This window comes from Felis catus, chromosome D1 (assembly GCF_018350175.1).
Source record: "Felis catus isolate Fca126 chromosome D1, F.catus_Fca126_mat1.0, whole genome shotgun sequence".
NCBI lineage: Eukaryota > Metazoa > Chordata > Mammalia > Carnivora > Felidae > Felis > Felis catus.
In genome coordinates, this window is record NC_058377.1 from 39,076,422 (window position 1) to 39,097,755 (window position 21,334).

General features: G+C 44.8%; 1 protein-coding gene across 13 annotated transcripts in view; it reads right to left on the bottom strand.

Annotated features, from left to right (window-relative positions):
* The window catches only part of AMOTL1 (angiomotin like 1), a 155,233-nt gene that overhangs the window by 67,953 nt on the left and 65,946 nt on the right, over positions 1-21,334 (bottom strand). For 9 of the 13 annotated variants that reach the window (XM_006936834.5, XM_006936832.5, XM_045038584.1 and 6 more), the window contains one exon: positions 3,978-4,127. In XM_006936834.5, coding sequence (XP_006936896.3) covers positions 3,978-4,127 — 150 coding nt within the window. Of the gene's footprint in view, positions 1-3,977; positions 4,128-4,519; positions 4,563-6,468; positions 6,563-14,016; positions 14,094-17,841; positions 17,898-21,334 lie in introns of those variants that run through there. The other 4 variants (XM_019811611.3, XM_019811612.3, XM_019811615.3 and 1 more) reach the window with 4 other exon arrangements.

A 21,334-nucleotide genomic window follows, 5' to 3' on the forward strand; every position in this document is an offset into this window, starting at 1 on the left:
ACCGGCCCCTTCCCTTCCGCACACAAACATGCCAAATCTTCCCCATCTTAAAAAATAAATGCAAGCCAAAAACCAAGATCAAGCAAAAAGCAATCCCCTTTTCTTGGCCCTACCCATGTCCCCCTAACTGCTGCCCGTGTATCTCTCCTCCCCTTCTCTTCTGATTGTCCTCAGTAAGCGATCTGCACTCGCTGGTCTCCACTTTCCAGATGCTCCATTCAACACCCTCCCTACTGCTCTGATTAGCAACCGAGCCCAATGAGGATTTTCCACCTCCTGTAGTATGCACCTCACCTCTCTGAAGCATTCTGCACGTTGATCATCTGCTTCTTGAAATGCTCTCCTAATTCAGCATCCAGGTCTCCCACTCCCAACACCCGCCCTGGTTCCAGCCCCTGCCTCTCCGTGCACTTCTCTGACTCCCTTTTCTCCACCTGCTCCTTAAATTCTGGTGTTTCCCACAACTCTGCCCTGAATGCCCTCCATCATCACACCTGCCACTGGTCTTCAACCACTGACTCAGGACCCACACCTACAACGACCAGCAGACGGTCCGTTAGTTCTTCAAACTCAACATGCCTTCCGCACCCCCAACCTCACCCTCACCAAACCCCATATCCCTGCCTCATCTACTCCTTGCCAAGCCAGAAACCTGGGAGTTTTCCAAAATTCCTTCCTTTTCCCCTACCTCCAACATCCAGGGTCAGCCTGTCAATTCTACCTCCTGAACATCCCTCCCAACCTTCTTCATTCCCATCCCAATCTCTGAGTTTATTATTAATAACCACAATATAACCCCAAGAACCATTTGAAAAGTGTATATGATGTGTCAAGTTTTGTGCTAAATTCTCTCCATACGTTATTTTGTTTATTCCACATAAAATCGTATGAGGCACATAAAATCATACGACACAGATATCCATTTCCCCTATCTTACAGATGAGGAGGGAGGTTCAGAGAAGGCAATGACAGATGTCACAGGAGCAGCAAAGGCCAGAACCAGGACCTGACTCATTCTACAACAAAATCTGTGTTCATTCCACAACACTGCAAAGCCCTTGGTGTCTCATACCCAGACAATTCCAGCAGCCTCCTTATCTAGTTCTCTGACACGCCTCTCATTCCTACCTCCAAACCCACCCCTTAGACCTCAACCTATCTTCCACATTACCCTGAAAGACTGTTTGAATAGGAACACCTAATAATATCACTCCCCTGCACAAGATTCCTCAGGGGTTAGTTACCAGATGAAACTAACCTCAGGGGTTAGTACCAGGGAAACGTACTTCCCAGACATGTCAGTTCCCTCCTGCCTCTAGGCCTTGGCTCCCTCTCCCTAGAAAGGTGCACCTCACCATGTCTCCTTGGGACATTCCTAGACGTGCTGTACGTGATAGCTTCACAGCTGCCTCTGAGTTAATCGTGTCCTTCTGCAGCCCAGCAGGCTTGAGCCCTCCTTCTCCTAAGTCCCACTCCATTTGTCAATATCACCATTACAGCAATGATCACGGTAGATGGAAATGGTTTATTTACACAAGACTCTCAGCTTCTTCAAGGCAAGGATCATGCCACCTCATCTGGCTCTCCCTAGTGCGCAATCCAGGGAAGCGCGTAATGGGGGAGCAAACATTTAACCAGCAAAGAATACCTAATGAATGCCAAGAAATATACAATATATCCATCTCACAAAAATACTAATAAGTAGTGTACTGAGGAAATTATACAGCATGAGGACAGTAAAAGTTCTAGCTCTTACTACCGGCATGACCTTGGCATGACCTTGAGCAAATCGTTTACTGTCTCTGAGCTCAATTTCCTCTGCAAATTGACAGAACAGAACTCGACCATCTCCAAACAGCCTCAGTTCTACGATTCCACGCAATGATGGCTCTGTGTTTCTATATGTACAGAGAACACATCATCTCCCCTCAAAACATCTTTCTTCCCCAAGGTTGCCTCTTTGTTTTGTGGGTTTCTTTTCTTTTTTTTTTTCTAAGTGACATCCTTATCATCTATGAGTCATCCAGATAGAAATTTCAGATGAACTTTTGGCCCTTTGTCTCCTTTTCTCCCCACATTTGATCAACTGCCAAGCTGGTTTTTCTCAATCCACGGTGAAATGAGAAAAAATAAAGGTGGTGGGGTATGCTTACAAAATCTATAGATATACGTATACTTGCACATACACATGTGCATATATACAGATATATGTCATTGGCTTTGTGCCTTTTTTTGGCATGGGCTGTCAAGGGTTACATCACTTTTACTCTTTTTGGCATTAAAATATGAGAAAAGGTGGCACTAGATGACATTTTTAGTGTCTCTGAGACAGCAAAAGACCGCAACCCTAACTTCTATGCCCTCAGCCACGTCCTGGGTTTGGGCTCTCCTTACCACTTGCCTAGATGTCCTGAATAGCCTCCTAACATCACTTGCCTCTGATCTCTTTCTTCGATCCACACTGCATTTCTTATCTGTCTTCTTCTACTAGAATTCAAGAACCAGACAGCACAACTTTATCTGTTAATATTCACCTGCTGTATCTCCAGTGCCTATAATACAACCCTGACACACAGAAGGCATTCAGAAAATACCTGCCCAGCAAATTCAAAAACTCTGCAGGCTGGTTCCTAAAGCTCAGCTCTGATCATATCACTCTGCCTCGCCCCCACAATCCCAAATCACACCTATGAGATCTCACGCCAGTTTTTTGGCTTCTCTGAACCTCTCTCCTCTGTAAAATGGGCAGGCTTCATATCTGCTTCGCAAGACCACATGTGCAGTAAAAGCGAACTTACTCCCTACCTTCAGAGAATGTATATTGTAACTGACATATAAACCCAAAGCTCAACAATAAAAAATTTTAAACACTAAAAACAGATTATTCCAAGTCCACATAAGATGAATTGCCAAATAACTGTAACAAGCGATGAAGAGATCCGTGCGGGCTGAAATGGGCCACACGTTCACTGTGCAAATCCTGACTGCCAATCTGTTACATCCATTCTGACAGGTGCCGAGGCAGAAGGTAAAGAGAACACAGTCCTTACCCTCAGAACAACTGCTCTGAAATTTGAAAGCAAATTCAAAGAAAAATGAATGCTGTGAATAACGTGAATATAAATTTAAATAAAAATATATTTCCAAAAGAAAATGATTTTGGGGGATGAATAATAAAAGGAATGGGGGGGCGCCTGGGTGGCGCAGTCGGTTAAGCGTCCGACTTCAGTCGGGTCACGATCTCGCGGTCCAGGAGTTCGAGCCCCACGTCAGGCTCTGGGCTGATGGCTCAGAGCCTGGAGCCTGTTTCCGATTCTGTGTCTCCCTCTGTCTCTGCCCCTCCCCCGTTCATGCTCTGTCTCTCTCTGTCCCAAAAATAAATAAACGTTGAAAAAAAAAATTTTTTTAAAAAAATAAAAGGAATGGGGTCTCATCAAGCACAAAAACTGCTGAATTCCCTTTTCACAAGCACGTTTGCCAAGAACCGTGAGATCCTTCCCTACAGTGATTTTAAAGATTTCCTTCCAGTTTTACCAATCTCAAAAGCCCTCAAAAATAGGCAGGAAGTTTTCATAGAGGAAACAGCTCCCTCCCTACTATAGTTTTGGATTTCTTCTGAGCTTCTGAATTATTTGCAAAAAAGAGATCAAAGTGAAAGCAGAGAAGGAAAAAAGATTCTGGGAAAGGGTACAAAAAAAGTATTTAGGAATCAGAGAAAAATTAGGGAATAAATGGTGTAGCTCTCAAGTTCCTGCAATAAGAACTCTGCTGAGAGTCACATGATATCGTAAAATGGTCTATTGACGCCATAGCAAAACCATTAAAAATAAGGCCCCTACTAATAAAGAGACAGTCAATAATACAACTGGCTGATTCTTAAAGCGAGGATAGAGAAAAAATTGTGCAAAAAAAGGCTAAAAATCAGAAACATATGATCATCTTGCTTTTCCAAACCAAATGCTGGTAAAAGGACTTACCAACTTTTTCCCTGATGCCACCTTTTGCCTCCACCGTCAGAGCAGATGCCTCGCGCCTCCCAGAATAGAGCTGGAAATCTGGGAAAAAGTAGTTGGGGTCTTCTAGAATCGGGGTGGGACTACCGGAGTGGTAACAAACAGGAGAGGGTCCTGGGGAAAAAGCAACGTGCGTATTAGTGCCACCGAAGTCCTCCTCTCCCTCCTTCCTGTGTGACTCATGAGAGCCCACGAGGCATTTTCCCACATTCGACTCGGAGCTGCCTTTTTGATTCATAAAATTCCAGAGTTACCATTCAGAATTATCGCAAGGCCAGCCACCCACCAAAATGACCCATGAGGTCAGAATAACAATCTTCAAGAGACGAAGTCATGACGCTTCTACACAACCCGGTTCCGAGGGCGGCAGCAGCAACACTGACAAAAATCAAGCCCTCTGCAGAAGTGGATGAGTCCCAAAGTTTGGGCCGGTCAAGGTGGGGGGCAGAAAGGAGGGAGGTGGGGAGGCCAGCAAAGGAAATACCAAAACGGGGAGAGCAGAATACCTAAAAGATGCAGAGAGGGGTTGGCCATTTTGCTAGACCATGTGTCAGCACAAGCACGTCCCAGCCCAGGACAGAGCGCTCCGCTCAAGGTTTCTGGAGCCCCACGTGGCAGTGTGGGTCCGGGTCATGGGTTCCGGCCCTCTACCAAGCACCGCCTTTCCACTTTATCTCCGTCACACACAAACCAGAGTGCGCTTCCTGTTCCAATCAAATGTGACACAGTACTCAATCCTATGGGCACTGAACATGAGATACCACTACAATAACACTGATAGGCACATGCAACATCGTGGGAACACTCAGCAGCCCGGCCCCTGCTCTCTTCCCTCCTCGCACTGACTTCTCTGCTTGGACACCACATTTAAGGCCCTTTTTGGCAAAAGTAGCTTAGTTACAGGGCACCTGGGTGGCCCAGTTGGTTGATCATCCAACTCTTGATTTTGGCTCAGGTCATGATCTCCCAGTTTGTGATTTGGAGCTCCGAACTGAGCACTGTGATGATGGCTTAGAGCTTGCTTGGGATTCTCTCCCTCCCTCTCTCTGTGCTCCTCCCCTGTTTGTGTTCTCTCTCTCTCTCTCTCTCTCTCTCTCTCTCTCTCTCTCTCTCTCAAAATAAATAAACCTGGGGGGGAAAAAGTAGCTTAGTTTACTCCAGGGGAAGAATCATGCTTTTCTTTTTAAATTAAAATCCTTGACCAAATGATAATTCCATTAGAACAAAAAAGTTTTTCAGCTATAACCTCAAACTAATTTGAAAGTAATTTGAAATTTCTTGCTGGGTTTTTTTTATCAGCTCTTTTCTCACAAAGCCAAAGCTAGTAGTAACTAGTTATTGAGGCCATAGATGGGGATTTAGTCATCATCTTCCTCAGCTTCTTCAACACACAAAGAAGGGTTTGCAACTCTGCTCACATATATCTTAGGCATGTGTGGACTAGAGCGAAAAAAAAAAAAAAAAAGGTTTTGACAGCTAGGATATTTATCTTGTAAAGCTAAAATAATGTAGTAGTGACTCTCAACCTAAAGATGAATATAAACCAAATATGAATGGTGTAGTACATGGAGATCAGTCTAACATTGTAGTTCCAATGCCTATGACATTACCTGTCAGGGTTCTCTCTTTGGCCAAACTGAAAAGACTACCCTGGAAGAAACCTGTCCCTTTCTGGGCCTCATCTTCTGCATCTATAAATCTAAAAGTCTCAGGCTAAAATTAAGAATCACAGATGACCTAGATCCTAAGGCAAATTCTGACCTGGCTTCTACTTCAGCAGGTGGAAAATGCTGGTGGAAAATTAGAGAAATGCAGGGTGCAACCCTGGCTGCCATGACAGTTGCCAAGGAACTTTTAAAATCCTAATACCCAGGCTTCCTCCAGACCTAGTCAATTGGAATCTCGGGGGATAGGGCCCAGGCTCCTGTATGTAAAACTCCTCAACCGATTCCAGTGTGCAGCCAAAGGTCGGATGCCCTAAGCTGGAGGGAGAACGGTGCACACTGGCAAAAATCCCCCAACACGAAAACACCTTTCTGCGCCCTCAGCTCCACGCCCCCCCCCCCCCCCACCAAATCAGCGCCAGAGAGGTGTTGAGGACCCACGTACTTCAACAAAACGAAGAGTGGTGTTTTCTCATAGTGGATCTGGGTCAGGAACGGCCACGTGCAAGCACATGTCGCTTTGGGTGACACCGTCTAGTCACGGGACTATAAATTTTAAATGAAAACCCAGAGCAAGCTGCTAATGCAACTGAGGCCTAATTAAGGGTATATATGTGTACGTGTAGATGCATACAAAGGAGTGCGTAGGGTGTGTGTGTGTGTGTTTCTGTATAGACATATGCTTGCAACCTAAGAACCTAATTAAAACCTCTACACTAAGCCATTCTCATCACCACAATGAGACAGTTAGGGACCATGAGAACAAGCCCCAAGTGGAAAACATTATGTACCTCGGGCGCTTCTGTTGGCTGTTACTGTTAAATCGCTTCTTTTAGAGAGCAGAACCAAGATGCGGCCCCGCGCACAAGCTGGACTTAAAACAGAGGACCCTGACTCCTAAAAGCACCAATGAGCTGCCTGAATTGCCTGCCAATATCAACCAATCAGGACGAGGCCCTTCCAACCAATCAAGATGAAGCACGTTTGGGGGCACCTGGGTGGCTCGTCAGTTAAGCAAGGGACTCTTGATTTCCACTCATGTCAGGATCTCATGGTTGGTGGGATCGAGTCCTGCGTGGGGCTCTGCAAAGAAAGTGCAGAGACTGCTTGGGATTCTCTCTCTCCCTCTCTCTCTCTCTCTCTTTGATCCTACCCTGCTTCCACACTCTCTCTCTCAAAATAAATAAACTTACCCTGCTTGTGTGCTCTCTCTCTCAAAATAAATAAATTTTAATTTTAAAAAGAAAAGATGAAGTACTTCCCCCCCCTTCATTAGCATATTAAGCCAGAGTGGGAACCTGAGGGGGTTTTCGCTCTAGAACTTTTACTACCTTGTGTCCCAGCGGGCCAGTCTAACCACTCTCTGTTAGTGCTGAGTCTCCTTCAGCTCAAGCTGTAGCCCCAGTAGAGCCTTGCCTGTGCCTTTGATTTTGGGGTCCAGCCTCAAGTTTCTATCCTTGTGGAGCCCCAAGAACCCGACCCCAGTAACAACACTGGTACAAATTGATTTTCCACATCTTTATCCAATGGCCTGCCACATGAGAACAGGTTCAAGGGCTCCAGGCCACAGAGCGTATAGAGATACATATCAACTATCATTTAAGGCTTCTTTTTTTTTGTACGCTGGGGTGTCCCACACATTCTTGGAGAGTTACGTTCCCACCGCTGCCCCCACTCCTAGGAGCTGAAGAAAGAAAAGCCCAGCAGATGAGCAGACGGCCTGGCAAGCAGACAGGCCTGGTATCATAGCTCCACCGAGAGAACCAAGAGAAGCTCCCAGCACTGACATACCCTACAGGGCTCGTGCTATTTGTGGCTTCGTCACCTATAAGACAAGGTAAAATGACAAGAATGTGTGTCACTGGGTCTGCATCAGATTGCTGGGCTGCAGAGCAAAAATGCAAGGGAGGCCTCGCCCTTAATCCCACAGACACATAATCCTTCCCTGCCTATTGTAGTTCAGAATCTCCACTAGGAACTCTTTATGGCACAGAGCGGGTCTGTTTTCTTATGCGAAACGCAGGGTACAAGATCTACCCAATGGGGTCAAGGCTCTCTGACATGAGAAACTGGAAGTAAACATGTGACTTATGTTACACGACATAGGACAACATATGAGGGGGAATGCTGTTGGCTTTGTTAGCGTTCTCCACACCCAGGAGCAAAACTAGAAGCCACAGACACTCCCAGGTACCACACCCACCTAGGAAGCCCCGCCTCTAGGGCGTGGCTCCGGCCCAGGGGCTCAGGAACAGGGCGTATTTTAGGGCAGCACGCAGCCAATCAAGGATCCTGCTCCAAGGTGTGTGAAAGGAACATGCCGTAGCCCCAGGGGCTTCATAAAGACTGTTTCCACACCGGGTCCTCCCGACTTACCAATTTGCAGTCACCTGCTTCTTTCAAACCAGTCCTTGTCCCAGAATTATCACTGACAGCTTTAGTCTGCATGGGGAAACCGGCAAAAGCGATGGAAAACCAGCTAAGGCCAGTGTAAAGGAGTCCCCCGTCTACAGGGTCCCCTTCTGGCAGCTCCTATGGCTCGTGCCCTGAAGGAAAGCCAGGGATCTGTTCGTGCTGCACTCCACAAAGGGTGAGGGTCTGGAATTCTGCTTTGAGGGGTCACCATTCCTGCCTCATAGTGACTGTGATCCATCTCACCAAAAACGGTCCCTTCTTTACAAACCCTGCGTGTCACGTATCGACAAGAAGAATCTTTTGCTTCTATGAGCGTGACTGCTTATTTCTAAAAGTACTGAAGCTTCCTTCCCATTATGGTTTTATGCTGTTACTTTCTCTGTAACCGTCCAGAGGCCTTTAGGTAATGTGACCCTGAACAAGACTTTTTGTTTTCCTTACTCAATACAGCACTAACAAAGGGCATCACCGTCGAAGTTAAAATGAATTAAGGTAAAATGAAGTGAGTCTTCTGGGGTGGGCACGGGGCGCAGAAACCTGGCGATCGCCTCTCATCTGCTCCACCTCCATTGTAGCTAGTTCCTTCCCTAAGATCAGATGGTGAATCTGTCAAGAGGCTAATGTAACAGACTCAGAAGTGTCCTTTGCGTTTAAACACCAGAGGACGCTCAAATTGCCACCCTATCATCATCCAACACTCACAGAACTAGGAAAGCTCCTGTCCTCAAATCCCACTTCTGGAAGGCCACTAGCTTGCACATAACTGTTTTGGCGAGGGTCTCAAGTTCAAATTTTGCTTCGTTTTCAAGGCCGCCTGCCATCTGGCTGCTCCTCTGCTGTCAACAGCCTGGGCGCTCTACTCAGCATCCCAGTGTCCCGTGACCATGTCACCCCCATTTTCCAGGTTCCAGCCAGGAATGCCTTCTGCCTGCACACTCCTCTCCCCAGGTCCTTTATGGTTCACCCCAACAAACCTCTTCACTCCACCTCCTGTAGACACAACCCCCCCCCCCCCCACACACACACACACTGGCCTTCCTTCCCTCACCTAGGGTACCAGTTGTGATGTGAGCTCACAACTTAGCATTTAAGCATCAACTGCCTTTTTTTTTTTTTTTTTTTTTTTGTAAGAGGCTCCAACGATGGGTGGGGCTTGAACTCAAGACGCCAAGATCAAGACCTGAGCTGAGATCAAGAGTCAGACGCTTAACAAACTGAGCCACACAGGTGCCCTCCAACTGTCTCGTATTTTATAGCAGCCATTTAATATAGTCTGGTGCTACCGTCCTGGGGAAGCTGGAAGGCAGGCACCACCCACATACTTGCCACTTTCTGCAAGGAGGATGTGCAAGGGATACCCCTCCTACTACTTGCTGGCCGATGCAGAACACGGCACCGTCCTCTGGAATAGGCCCAAGTTTAAGGAAAGGTCAAAGATCCCCCCAAAGCCAGTCTCCGGGAGTTCCCCATGACCTCTTGCACTTTTCCTTAAAATATGGGAATATTCCTTTAAATGTTCCATTAAGTGTTCCCTAACATGAGGGGGGCACTTGCTTTCCCCTGCAGGCCAGAGGCCCATTCCTCAAACCCTCCAAGAACTGCAAAACAACTCCCAGGTGTTCTTTCCCCAAAGCCCAAAACTTTCTCCCAGGCCCACCTAATCCAAACCCCCTAATGCATTTAAAAACCACTTCACCCTTTAGATTAGTCTAGCCTCCTATAACTTTGTAACAGAAATTTTAAACATAGCAACAAACAATCCTGTGGCCTCTACCTTCCCTTTCAAAGAGCTAAGGAATTTGCTGAGTGTGCCAGCCGCCTCAAAGTTAAATGTAAGCAACCAAGCCTTTTGATTCTGGCAGAACTGGAGGTTTTTCCGGGGGGAGTGGAATACTCTGCTCGGGGAGACAGATGCCCTAGGAAACAATGTTTTGAAGCGGCCTGGAGAACCCATGACCAGTGCCTGAAAAATAAAGGCAAGTCTGTTCACAAGTACTCTTGCGAAACCCAGCTAGCCCAGGTGGGTTGGCCAGTTCACACTCCAGGAGCCTGAGACCTGAGTGCAGAAGCACGGACAGGTCAGGGCACCCTCTTCTAGGAATACGTGCCTGCAACACACGTTTTTAAACAGGAAACAGGAATCTCCACGCACTGGAATATCTCTTTCACCCAAGGAACCATTATTTGAAACCCAAGATGGGGATGGAGAGAGGTGGGAGGGAGGAAGGTTTCCAAGATTCCCAACCCCTAAAGTCCACCTCAGCACCCAGTGTGAATTCTGATCCCCGGACCAATCTTGTCTATTGTGGCGAACAAATAAAATAAGAAATACACTAATAGCTATTTAATTTAGACTTTCTCGAAGTGGAACTTGTGATTAATAACTTTAAAGGCAAGCTTAACTTGGTAATGCTTTTTTGGGAATGTTGGAGACATCATCAGTGGGAACCAAAACGCGGAATGTATGCTTACCCTTTCAAGTAACAATGCAGTCAACAGAGCACTGTGCTAGGAGCTCTAAATACAAGAAATGAGTAAGACCGTCCTTGGCCTCAGGAGATCATGCTCTAGTTCTGGAGACCAACGTGCACACGTGCACACCCAAATTTCCTTGCAGAGTAAGTGCTCGACTAAAGGGACACAAAGCTTTGGGGGCCCAGAAGTAATCCATCACTACCTGTCGATTAGGGAGGTGATAGCAAGCTGAAATGACAAGAAGAAAGAGACAGGTGAGCTGAGCAGAAAAAAGTGAGGAGGATATTAACCTGCTGTGGGGTGAGGAGAGGGTGCTAAGAAGGAGAGATCAACACAGCGAGGTAAAAGAAGAAGCACAGGGATTGAGTCATGAAAGTGTTTCATCTTGGGCGCCTGGGCGGCTCAGTCAGCTAAGCACCTGACTCTTGGTTACGGCTCAGGTCGTGATCGCACAGTTTATGGGTTGGAGCCCCGTGTTGGGACTCCGTGCCGGTGGCGTGGAGCCTGCTTGAGATTCTCTCCCTCTTTCTCTCTCTGCTCCTTCCTGGCTCGTGCTTTCTCTCTCTCTCTCGAAAATAAAATAAACATTAAAAAAAGAAGAAGAAGAAAGTATTTCATCTCTTTAAGGAATGGAGAGTTCAGTGTCACTTGGATATGGGGAAGGAGGAGGACGACTCAGAAGCCAGTATTTAAGGGAGCTTTTTAATAAACTTTTTAAATTTTAGTTCGTTATTTTCGTAACACTAGAGAAATGCAAAATAATTTCGAAAATAGGTGATTCAACTACCCAGCATGTTCCTGAGAGTCAATCACAATACTCTAAAATACTTTCAGTGTTAGGAAACCCTGAACTCACTGTGTAAACCTTGGGGGTAGGTTCTGGCTCCCATCACAGAAGCCAAAAGTACCCTTCTCTGTTCTAGCAGCAAGACCAGCCTAAGCTCAAGTCAACTGGATATTCTAGCCAAAGACTGTGAGTCTTGAGGAAAGGACACAGGGACAAAAGGTGCAGGTAAGTTACCTGTGGTAACAGTATCACCAGGAGTTCCAGGAGCATCAGTCCTCACAAGACAAACACCGTGTCCCCGGCTGGGTTCCTGGTGTATTTTCACCTAGGTTCCTGCCCATTTTCTGGGCCTTCCTGTTAATATGTGAGCTGTCTAATATACTTCCAATAAATTCCTCTTTTGCTTAAGTCAGCCGAAGTCACTTTGTGCTTATAATCAAGCACTTCTGATAGAGACTTATATTTAAAAAAAAATTAATTGTTCTGACCCCCATCATAAAAACTCAGCATTGTCTGTACCCTAAGTACTACATGACTTAGCACAATCTGCCTTGTTGCCCCAAATACCCTTTGCACAAACCCCAAAGAAATACTTGTGATCCCTCAAAGGTTCCTTCGTCTGGAAGGTCTTTCTCACCAAGTTGGAAAACTTTTTCTTTGGCACATACTGAATGCTCAAATATGTATGCTGACGGGGCACCTGGGTGGCCCAGTCAGTTAAGCATCTGACTTTGACTCAAGTCATGATCTCACAGTTCGTGGGTTCAAGCCCTGCGCCGGGCTCTGTGCTGACAGCTCAGAGGCTGGAGCCTGCTTAGGATTCTGTGTCTCCCTCTCTCTCTCTGATCCTCCCCGGCTAGTGCTCTCTCTCTCTTTCTAAATAATAAATAAACATTAAATTATGTGTGTGTGTGTGTGTGTGTGTGCGCGCACACTGTCTGAAAGTTTTCTGAAGCTCTATCTAGTGCCACTTCCTCTGGGAAGTCATCTACCCCTTGCCCCCCGAATGTTTATATGCCACTCATCTGTGCTCCCATCACATTCCATGCATGTTTCTGCCACTATTAAACTGCCTATGTATTTAGTTCGTCTTTTTCTCTCCCTGTTAGCTCGTAAGTTGATCAGCAGCAGAAGACCATATCTTATTCACCTTTGTCTCTCCAGTGTCTAGCAGAAATAAAATCACAGTAAGAGCTCCAAACACGTTTATTGAATCAATGAATCATCTGCGTATGTTCACAGTACGTGCTAGTTTCTAGCACATAATGGGCACTCAATAAATATATATTGATGGAATTAAGATACATTTTTAAATAACCAGTTATAAGCATATTCTTAATTCTACAGAAAGTAGCTCAAAGATGATTCTGTCTCTTTCAAACCAATCAGGAGACCAAGGCTTGGTAAAAGCTACTGGGGAACAAAAACGAGAGAAAGCCACCTAGTGCTAAAACACGTTAATTACAAGCATACTATGATCCATTTCCTGTAGGGGCTCTGTCCACGATTCTCAAGTGACATCACAGGGAGTCTGCACAGGGAGAACACAAGCCAGCTCTTAGAGGAAGGTGCTCTTTCATTCTGCTCAACCCCTGCAGGTGAGCCCTGTGTCCTGGGACTGTGCCCTAAATGCAGGCTTTGGCGCGTGCTTCTTCAAAAGGTCTGGGAGCAGGCCCAGAGTCAACAGACCTCTCTCTGGGGGTGCCCAGTCACCCACCATAAGAAGAAGGAATTATCCTAGTCCCTACCTATCACGCAGAGTCACCACAAGCACACATGAGTATCCCATGAGAAAAAGAATTTATCTACAAAGAGAAAATCATCTTTTAATTTTGGATTTTAACATAAAATCCAAAGGCTGGTTAACTACCTTGACTCAAATTGTACATAATATCATAATTTTTATTTCAGGTAGATATATTTGGTAGTTAACCTATCTAAAACTAGAAGTACCTGGACTCCAGAAATTCTTTACTTCAGATAACTTAAAAAAAATTTTTTTTATCAAGATATGCTTGACATTGAAAATGATGTACATGTTTAGGGGCATCTGGGTGGCTCAGTGGATTAAGCGTTCGATTCTTGATTTTGGCTCAGGTTATGATCTCTCAGTTCATGAAATTGCACCCAGCGTCGGGCTCTGCACTGGTAGCATGGGACCTGCTTGGGATTCTCTCTCTCCCTCTCCCTCTGTCCCTCTCCTGATCTCTCTCTCTCTCTCTCTCTCAAAATAAATATTTTTTTAAAAAATGGATAATTAAAAAAATGTACACATTTAACATAGAAACTTGTCGAGTTTGGGGATAAGTATCCACACATGAAGCCGTCACCATCATCGAGACCACAGATATACCCATCACCTCTCTAAGTCCTCTCCCACCTCCTTTATTAATATGTGTGCGTGTGATAAGAATATTTAACATACTATCTACCCTCTTAGCATGTTTTAAGCATAAAAAATACAGTATTGTTAGCTACAGGCACTACAGTATATAGTCGATCTCTAGAACTATGCACTCAGGTGCATTTTAATAAATAAGCCCTATATTTAATTAAATAAGTGAAACTTCAATAATCTTTAATCAATTTCAGGACCAGAAACGTATTCTTTTGGGTGGCCCTGGCATACATTACGTTCCCATTGAAAAAAAAAAAAACTTACTGGCATGTGAGCTCCATTGCTTTCAAATGTGTTTCTATCACTGCAGGCAGACAGTAAGTACTTAATCTTTTCTGAACAAAGGAAAACAAACAGGATGAGGAACCTTAAAATAAACCCCAAGACACAAGATGGCAACATGAATGCATAATTATGCTTCTCAAGGCTCCCTCTCTGAGCCACAGAGGACAAGAGCAGCTCAGACCTGCCATCAGGTTCCTTCCACCGCCCTCCCCGTCTCCTTATACTCACTGTGTCTTCTTGTACTCACCTCCCTCAGGAGTCAATGCTGACTCATAACTGGACACGATAATTCAAATCAACCAATGTTCCCCCAAAACTGAACATCCCTTTAGTAATAAGAGTATAATCAATAGTAGAAGGAGCTATCACTTGTTGAGGGCCTATTGAGTGTAGGGACGATATAAAAATCATCATGTGTAATTGTCAACACCCTATTTCCGTTTTGTAGATAGGGACTAGGCTCACAGTGGTTAAGTAATGCCCAGAGGCCCAGGGCTAGCCTGCAGCACAGACAAAATCAAAGCTTTTTTTGCAACGTCATTCCGCCTTCCAAAAATTCCGCAATAACACACACTTAATTCTGAGTCCTCTTTTCCTGACTAATTTCTTACATTAAAATCAGGAGAGTTTTGGGGCGCCTGGATGGCTCAGTCGGTAAGCGTCTGACTTCAGGGCGTTCGAGCCCCGCATCGGGCTCTGTGCTGACAGCTCAGAGCCTGGAGCCTGCTTCGGATTCTGTGTCTCCCTCTCTCTCTCTGCTCCTCCCCCACTCACACTCTGTCTCTCTCTCAAAAATAAATTTAAAAAAAAAATTTAAAAAAATTTAAATCAGGAGAGTTTTAATGATACGCTCTTGCTTGTGGACAATGGGGAAAGGTACTGGGAAAGTTTTTCTCGGACTATATGAGGCAGAGAAGCATCCAGAACTATTTCATTTGTGCTCTTTTTCATAAAAGCTTCAAGTAATAATAGCACGCTCTCTGCCAATCACCAGAACACCAAGGCACTTGATGAAGCTACCCCTCCCCATCCCTTCCGTTGACCACATATTAGTTTCACGATGGTGTCTCCACTTTAACAGTGGATCCCAAGGCTGTGCTGTGTCAGTCGCCTGTGCTACGTGTTAAAAATGTCACTTCCAGGGGCGCCTGGGTGGCGCAGTCGGTTAAGCGTCCGACTTCAGCCAGGTCACGATCTCGCGGTCCGTGAGTTCGAGCCCCGCGTCGGGCTCTGAGCTGATGGCTCGGAGCCTGGAGCCTGTTTCCGATTCTGTGTCTCCCTCTCTCTCTGCCCCTCCCCCGTTCATGCTCTGTCTCTCTCTGTCCCAAATAAATAAATAAACGTTGAAAAAAAAAATGTCACTTCCAGGGGTGCCTGGGTGGCTCCGTCGGTTAAGCGTCCAACTTCGATTCAGGTCACAATCTCGCGGTCCATGAGTTCGAGCCCCGCGTCGGGCTCTGTGCTGACTGCTCAGAGCCTGGAACCTGTTTGAGATTCTGTGTCTCCCTCTCTCTCTGACCCTCCCCCGTTCATGCTCTGTCTCTCTCTGTCTCAAAAATAAATAAACGTTAAAAAAAAAACTTAGGGGCGCCTGGGTGGCGCAGTCGGTTAAGCGTACGACTTCAGCCAGGTCACGATCTCGCGGTCCGTGAGTTTGAGCCCTGCGTCGGGCTCTGGGCTGATGGCTCAGAGCCTGGAGCCTGCTTCGGATTCTGTGTCTCCCTCTCTCTCTGCCCCTCCCCCATTCATGCTCTGTCTCTCTCTGTCCCAAAAATAAATAAACGTTGAAAAAAAATTAAAAAAAAAAAATTAAAAAAAAAAAAGTCACTTCCAAGCTCCATGTCAGGCCTGTCGGGATCTCCACATGTGCAGACCAAATGTATTTTGGCCTCACTTGACAGCTGATTTGAACACAGAGTCACGTCTAGGAGGCTTACGCTTCTCTGCCATACAAGTTCTGATATGAAACATGCACTCCAAAAAAGTTGTGATAAACTGAAATCTTGTCCATCAATCACACTTGAAGCCAAAACATGACGGATCTGATGAACGCAAACGGATGAGTAAACAACTCTTCCTAAAACAAACAAACCAATCAACCGGAATCAGTTCTTCTGGTAAAGAATTCTTTGTGTAAATGTGTTACTTTTTCATAAATTCTGAGTAAAGTCAGCAATTGTAGTGCCCTTCTAATTGCTAACCTGAATAACCAGGTAAGGGAATATGGCTATTTCAGCTACATCTCAAGTATTGTTCTGAAGATACAATAAAGCGATTATACCAAAAAATACATCCAGGGGCACCTGGGTGGCTCAGTGGGTTAAGCGGCCAACTTCGGCTCAGGTCATGAGCTCACTGTCTGTGGGTTTGAGCCCCTCATCGGGCTCTGTGCTGACAGCTCAGAGCCTGGAGCCTGCTTCGGATTCCGTGTCTCCCTTCTCTCTCTGCCCCTCCCCTGCTCGTGCTCTGCCTCTCTGTCTCTCTCAAAAATAAATAAACATTTAAAAAAATTTAAAAACAAAGATATCTAATTCAACATGATAAGATAAAGCCTGAGAAAATGCCTACCATATTACAAGACAAATGCTTGCTAAATCTGAAACTCAAAAAATCACACAGCCACTACTCACAGTCATGTAAGATAAGCAGCTAATTTTACAGGGAAGGAAGGCATAGAACATAACATTCATCGAGCAATACATGATACAAACATTATCTCAGGTAATTCTCACATCTCTGAGAATTAGGTCTCATTATCTCCTTTTTACCTAAACATAAACATAAATGACGCGCTCTGGGTCACACAGCTCACAGCCATAAGGCTGAGACGCAAATTCGGTTTTGACTGTTCCAAAGCATTCCACGGAATTTAAGCGGTATTTTAAAACACCTAGGTACTTGTGGTAGTATTTGGTTTCTTATAATTCCTACACGTTACAAAAGATCATGGGTCTGGTGAACTTGATTGGCAGCAAAATGCAGAAGTACTCACTAATTCATCCATCTGTCAATCCATCCGTCCGTGCTTTCATTCACTCATTCATTCCACAAACATCTGTGACATTAAGCATCTGCCAGGGGAAAGATAGTGCCCGGTATGGGAACCCAAATCTGCCAGGCCAGACTTCTAAGGCAGACAACTGCCCAACAGTGGCCCAATGCGGTGATGCAGGCAAGCTCAAGGTAGCACGGACTGGCGAGCAGGGACACCAGTGTTCAGGTCCGTCTCGGGACACGCACACCTAGATCTGTAACTGCGCTAATGGGCTATGCTTACCTCTTTCTTCTCTTAGGCCTCAATGCTTTGGATCATGGACCTCTCTAAAACAATCTATCAAGAGCTACATAGTTTCTCCCTAGGTCTAAAAGAACGCATACACACTGATTTCGGGGCATTCACAACTCTACGAGGATTATCCTCACTTCTCAGGTGCAGAAACTAAGGCACTGAGAATAACTTGCACAATTAGTAAAGGGCAAAACCAGGATTCAAGCCCAGCTAGTCTGGCCCCAGAGCGTGCAGTGTTTACCACCACACCAACGGTCTTCAAACTTTTTTCGTTTCAGGACCTCTTTACAGAGGACCCAATAAGCTTTTGTTTCTGTGAGCCGTATCTATCCCTCCTTACCATATCAGAAATGGAAACTGAGAAATCTTAAAATATATGCTAATTCATTTCAAAACAACAATGGACCCATTCTCAGTTACACAAAACATTTTTATGAAAACTCATTTCTAAGACAAAAGGCAGTGCGAACAGTATTATTTTACAATTTTGCAAATTTCTTTAAGGTAAGGCTTACTAGACTGCTGGATTTTCATATCTGTTCCTGCTGTCAATCTATTGTTGTAGGATTTTTATTGAAGAAGATGAAGGAAATGTGGCCTCATTCGAACATGTAATTGGAAAAAGGAGTATTATGATAGCCATTCCAGATAATTGTGACTGTTCTTTGAAGCTACACCAAAAGTCAACAAGTACTAATTTCTTTTTTTTTTTTTTTAATGTTTATTCATTTTTGAGAGACACAGAGAGACAGAGCTGTCAGCACAGAGCCCAACATGGGGCTCGAACTCATGAACCATGAGATCATGACCTGAGCTGAAGTCAGATGCTTAACTGACTGAGCCACCCAGGTGCCCCAACAAGTACTAATTTCTTAAAGGTGGTTGCAGTACGAACTATAAAACTGTATCAGTGATCCTGCCTTGGATATTCCTCTATATTCTAGTACATTAAAATCTACTGGTCCATCTCTCACCTTGGAGGGAGTTCTCTTTTCCCTGATTTCATAATTTCATACATTGGTCATTTGGAAAATCATGGTTCACTGCACCATGCAAATCCTCCACACATGCAAATTTTTCAAGTATGTCATACCAACAAAATCACCTTTGTTAATATACAATGGATTGCAATCGTCAGGAAAGTCTTTGGCATTTTAGGAAGTTGTCAAGTGCACAGTGGCAAATCCAAGTTTTCCAAAATTCCAGTTTTTACTGGAAAGCCTGAGTTTTATCACTGGCAACAAAGAGTGTCCATTGGTTTTCTTAAAGTGAAGGCTCCCTTCATTCGTTTTTGAGAAAACATCTAGCAAATACCCAATAAACCAAGAACTCGGAATTACCACGGTTTGTGGGTCATTCTCTCAACTACAAATGGCGTCCCACGAGAAGAGCCTTTAGCTAAGCTCCCCGCCTCGGTTTGCAGCAGGAGCACATCCTGTGTGCCTTCCATTTCATCATGCAAGGCATTAAAAAGGTGCACCTGAGGTTGGAGATTGACTACCGTGTGTGCTGGTAAGGGGCAGACAGACCACTGGTACAGTCAGTGCCCTTGCCTTGATCCACGCAAAGTTCTCCCCAGCACTGCTTCCGTACCATCAGTACAAATGTCAGTACGGTGGTCACGTGTCTTCGTGTTATTATGAAGATCGTGGTTTGGTCTCAGGAAACCCCCCCCCCCAGGGTTCCAGGGAGCACACTTTGAGAAACATGGCTTTCCATTCTATAGCCTCTTCTGTGGGGAAGGGACCAAAAGTCATGAAACTGAAAAAGAACTTTAAGATGAAAATGGCTGCAAAACCAGCTATAACTGAGAGGGAGTTGCCTCCCCGCCTGGGCAAAGAGAGGTGCCTGCGGCCCCTGGAAGTGGGGAGCCTTGAAGGCACACAGAGACCCTTTGATGTGAAGCACGGCTTGAACTCTACCTGTCAGACCAACGGACTCCAATAACTAAAGAAAATGTATCAGAGGAGAGGCGGCAGGCTCTCTAGAAAACACCTGCCCGTGAATACACCTTCTTGCCCTTGAGGGATTTTTATAAAAGGGAATACAAATCAACAATGATATTTCCCTAGAGGAAAAGGCTCCATGAGATTACTTTTAGGAGGTGGGGAGAAAAGAAACTGTAATAACTTGCCCGGCAGGAAGTCAGGCAATGCTGGGACAAAAGGAAGGATGTTAAGACATGATGACGGAAGAGAAGACAGTGATGCTATTAAGCCAAAAGACCAAAGTATTAAAAGATTTAAAGAAACAGCAAAGGTAGAGGAGACAACAGCCACCAGATGGAAAGGGGGAAAAACGGGCCAATTTGTTTTGATTTGTTTTGGCAAATCTGCTTCTTAAACAATCTAAGAATCCAGGCTCTGTGAGCAAATGAGTTAACTTCTTGCTTCCTTTCACCTTATCAGTTAAGGGAGACAGTAATTGGACCTCCTACTTAGGGCCGTTATAAAGATTACATACGATAATGCAAAGGGCTATGAATGGTATTCCAGCACATAATAAGTGCTCAGTAAATTTTAGCTTTTTTTTTTTTTAATCGGAGTGGGGAAATGGAACAGGAATCAACGATATAAAATTCCCTTTCAAGAAATGATCAAATCCGTGAGCTTTTTAAAAACAGCAAGATGCTCAAGCAGATCAAAGATGAAGACATTTAAAGTTTTGTCAGACTGTTCAGCTGATTGACAAACTAGACTAAAATTACACTTTCAATTTTCTAAGCACTTAGGTTGAGAAGCCTTAAAATATACAATTTCTCCAGGGCACCTGGGTGGCTCAACCCATTAAGCATCTATCTGACTTTGTCTCAGGTCATGATCTCACAGCTGGTGCACTGGAGCCCCGCATCAGCCTGTCTGCTGTCAGCAAAGAGCCTGCTTCAGATCTTCTGTCCCCCTCTCTCTCTGCCCCTCCCCCGCTCACACTTTTTCTCTCTCTCTCTCTCAAAAATAAGCATTTAAAAAATATACAATTTCTCAGGGCGCCTGGGTGTCTCAGTTGGTTAAGCGTCTGACTTCAGCTCAGGTCATGATCTCTGTTAGCTGTGCTGACAGCTCAGAGCCTAGAGCCTGCTTCAGATTCTGTGACTCCCTCTCTCTCTGCCCCTCTCCCACTCACACGCTGTCTCTCAAAAAACGAATAAATGTTAAAAAAAAAATTAAAAATATATATATACAATTTCTCTGAAAATAAGCTTAATGGTGCGTCCTACTATCACAGACCAAAATGAAAGAACACATGGTATTATCCAAAGGCTCTTCCAAAATTCCTAACTTGTCTACCACCTAGGCATACAAGTCAAGGGCTAGGTAGACCTGGAGAAGGTATCAGGTACCAGGCTCTAACCTGAATACCCTCAGCTGCCTAGGGAAACTCCTCTTCAGCCAGAAGGACAAGGGGACACTTATTAGGAGGTTACAGGGGAGTGAGTGCGATTTGTCCTCTCTTCTAAGCATTACAAATAAGAAGAAATAAACCTCTCCTCTTGCTCCATGGTGAATGTTCCATAAGGAACGTTTCCAGAGACTGAGAATCTCAGGTCTGAATCAAACACAAAGGTCATCACTGTAAGCATGGATTTCACTGCTGTACTGATGAGTTGTAAGCTTTGTTTAACGGAGATACATAGTTATTGATCAACACATTGCACTCAATGGTGAAAAACTGAGAGCTTTTCCTCTAAGATCAGGAAAAAGACAAGAATGTCCTCTCTCTGACCACTTTTATTCAATATGGTACTGGAAGTCCTTGCTGCAGCAATCAGGCAAGAAAAAGAAATAAAAGGCATCCAAGTTGATAAGAAGTAAAACTGTTACTATGTGCAGGTGGTAAGATACTATATAGAGAAAACCCTAAAGATTCCACCAAAAAAAAAAAAAAATTGACACAAATTCAGAAAAGTTGCAGGATAAACAGAATTAAGAGTCCGGGTTTTTGTTTTGTTTTTTTTAACTTTTTAAACTGAACGAGCACACGGCACATCATGGAGTCCTAAATACTTCTTCT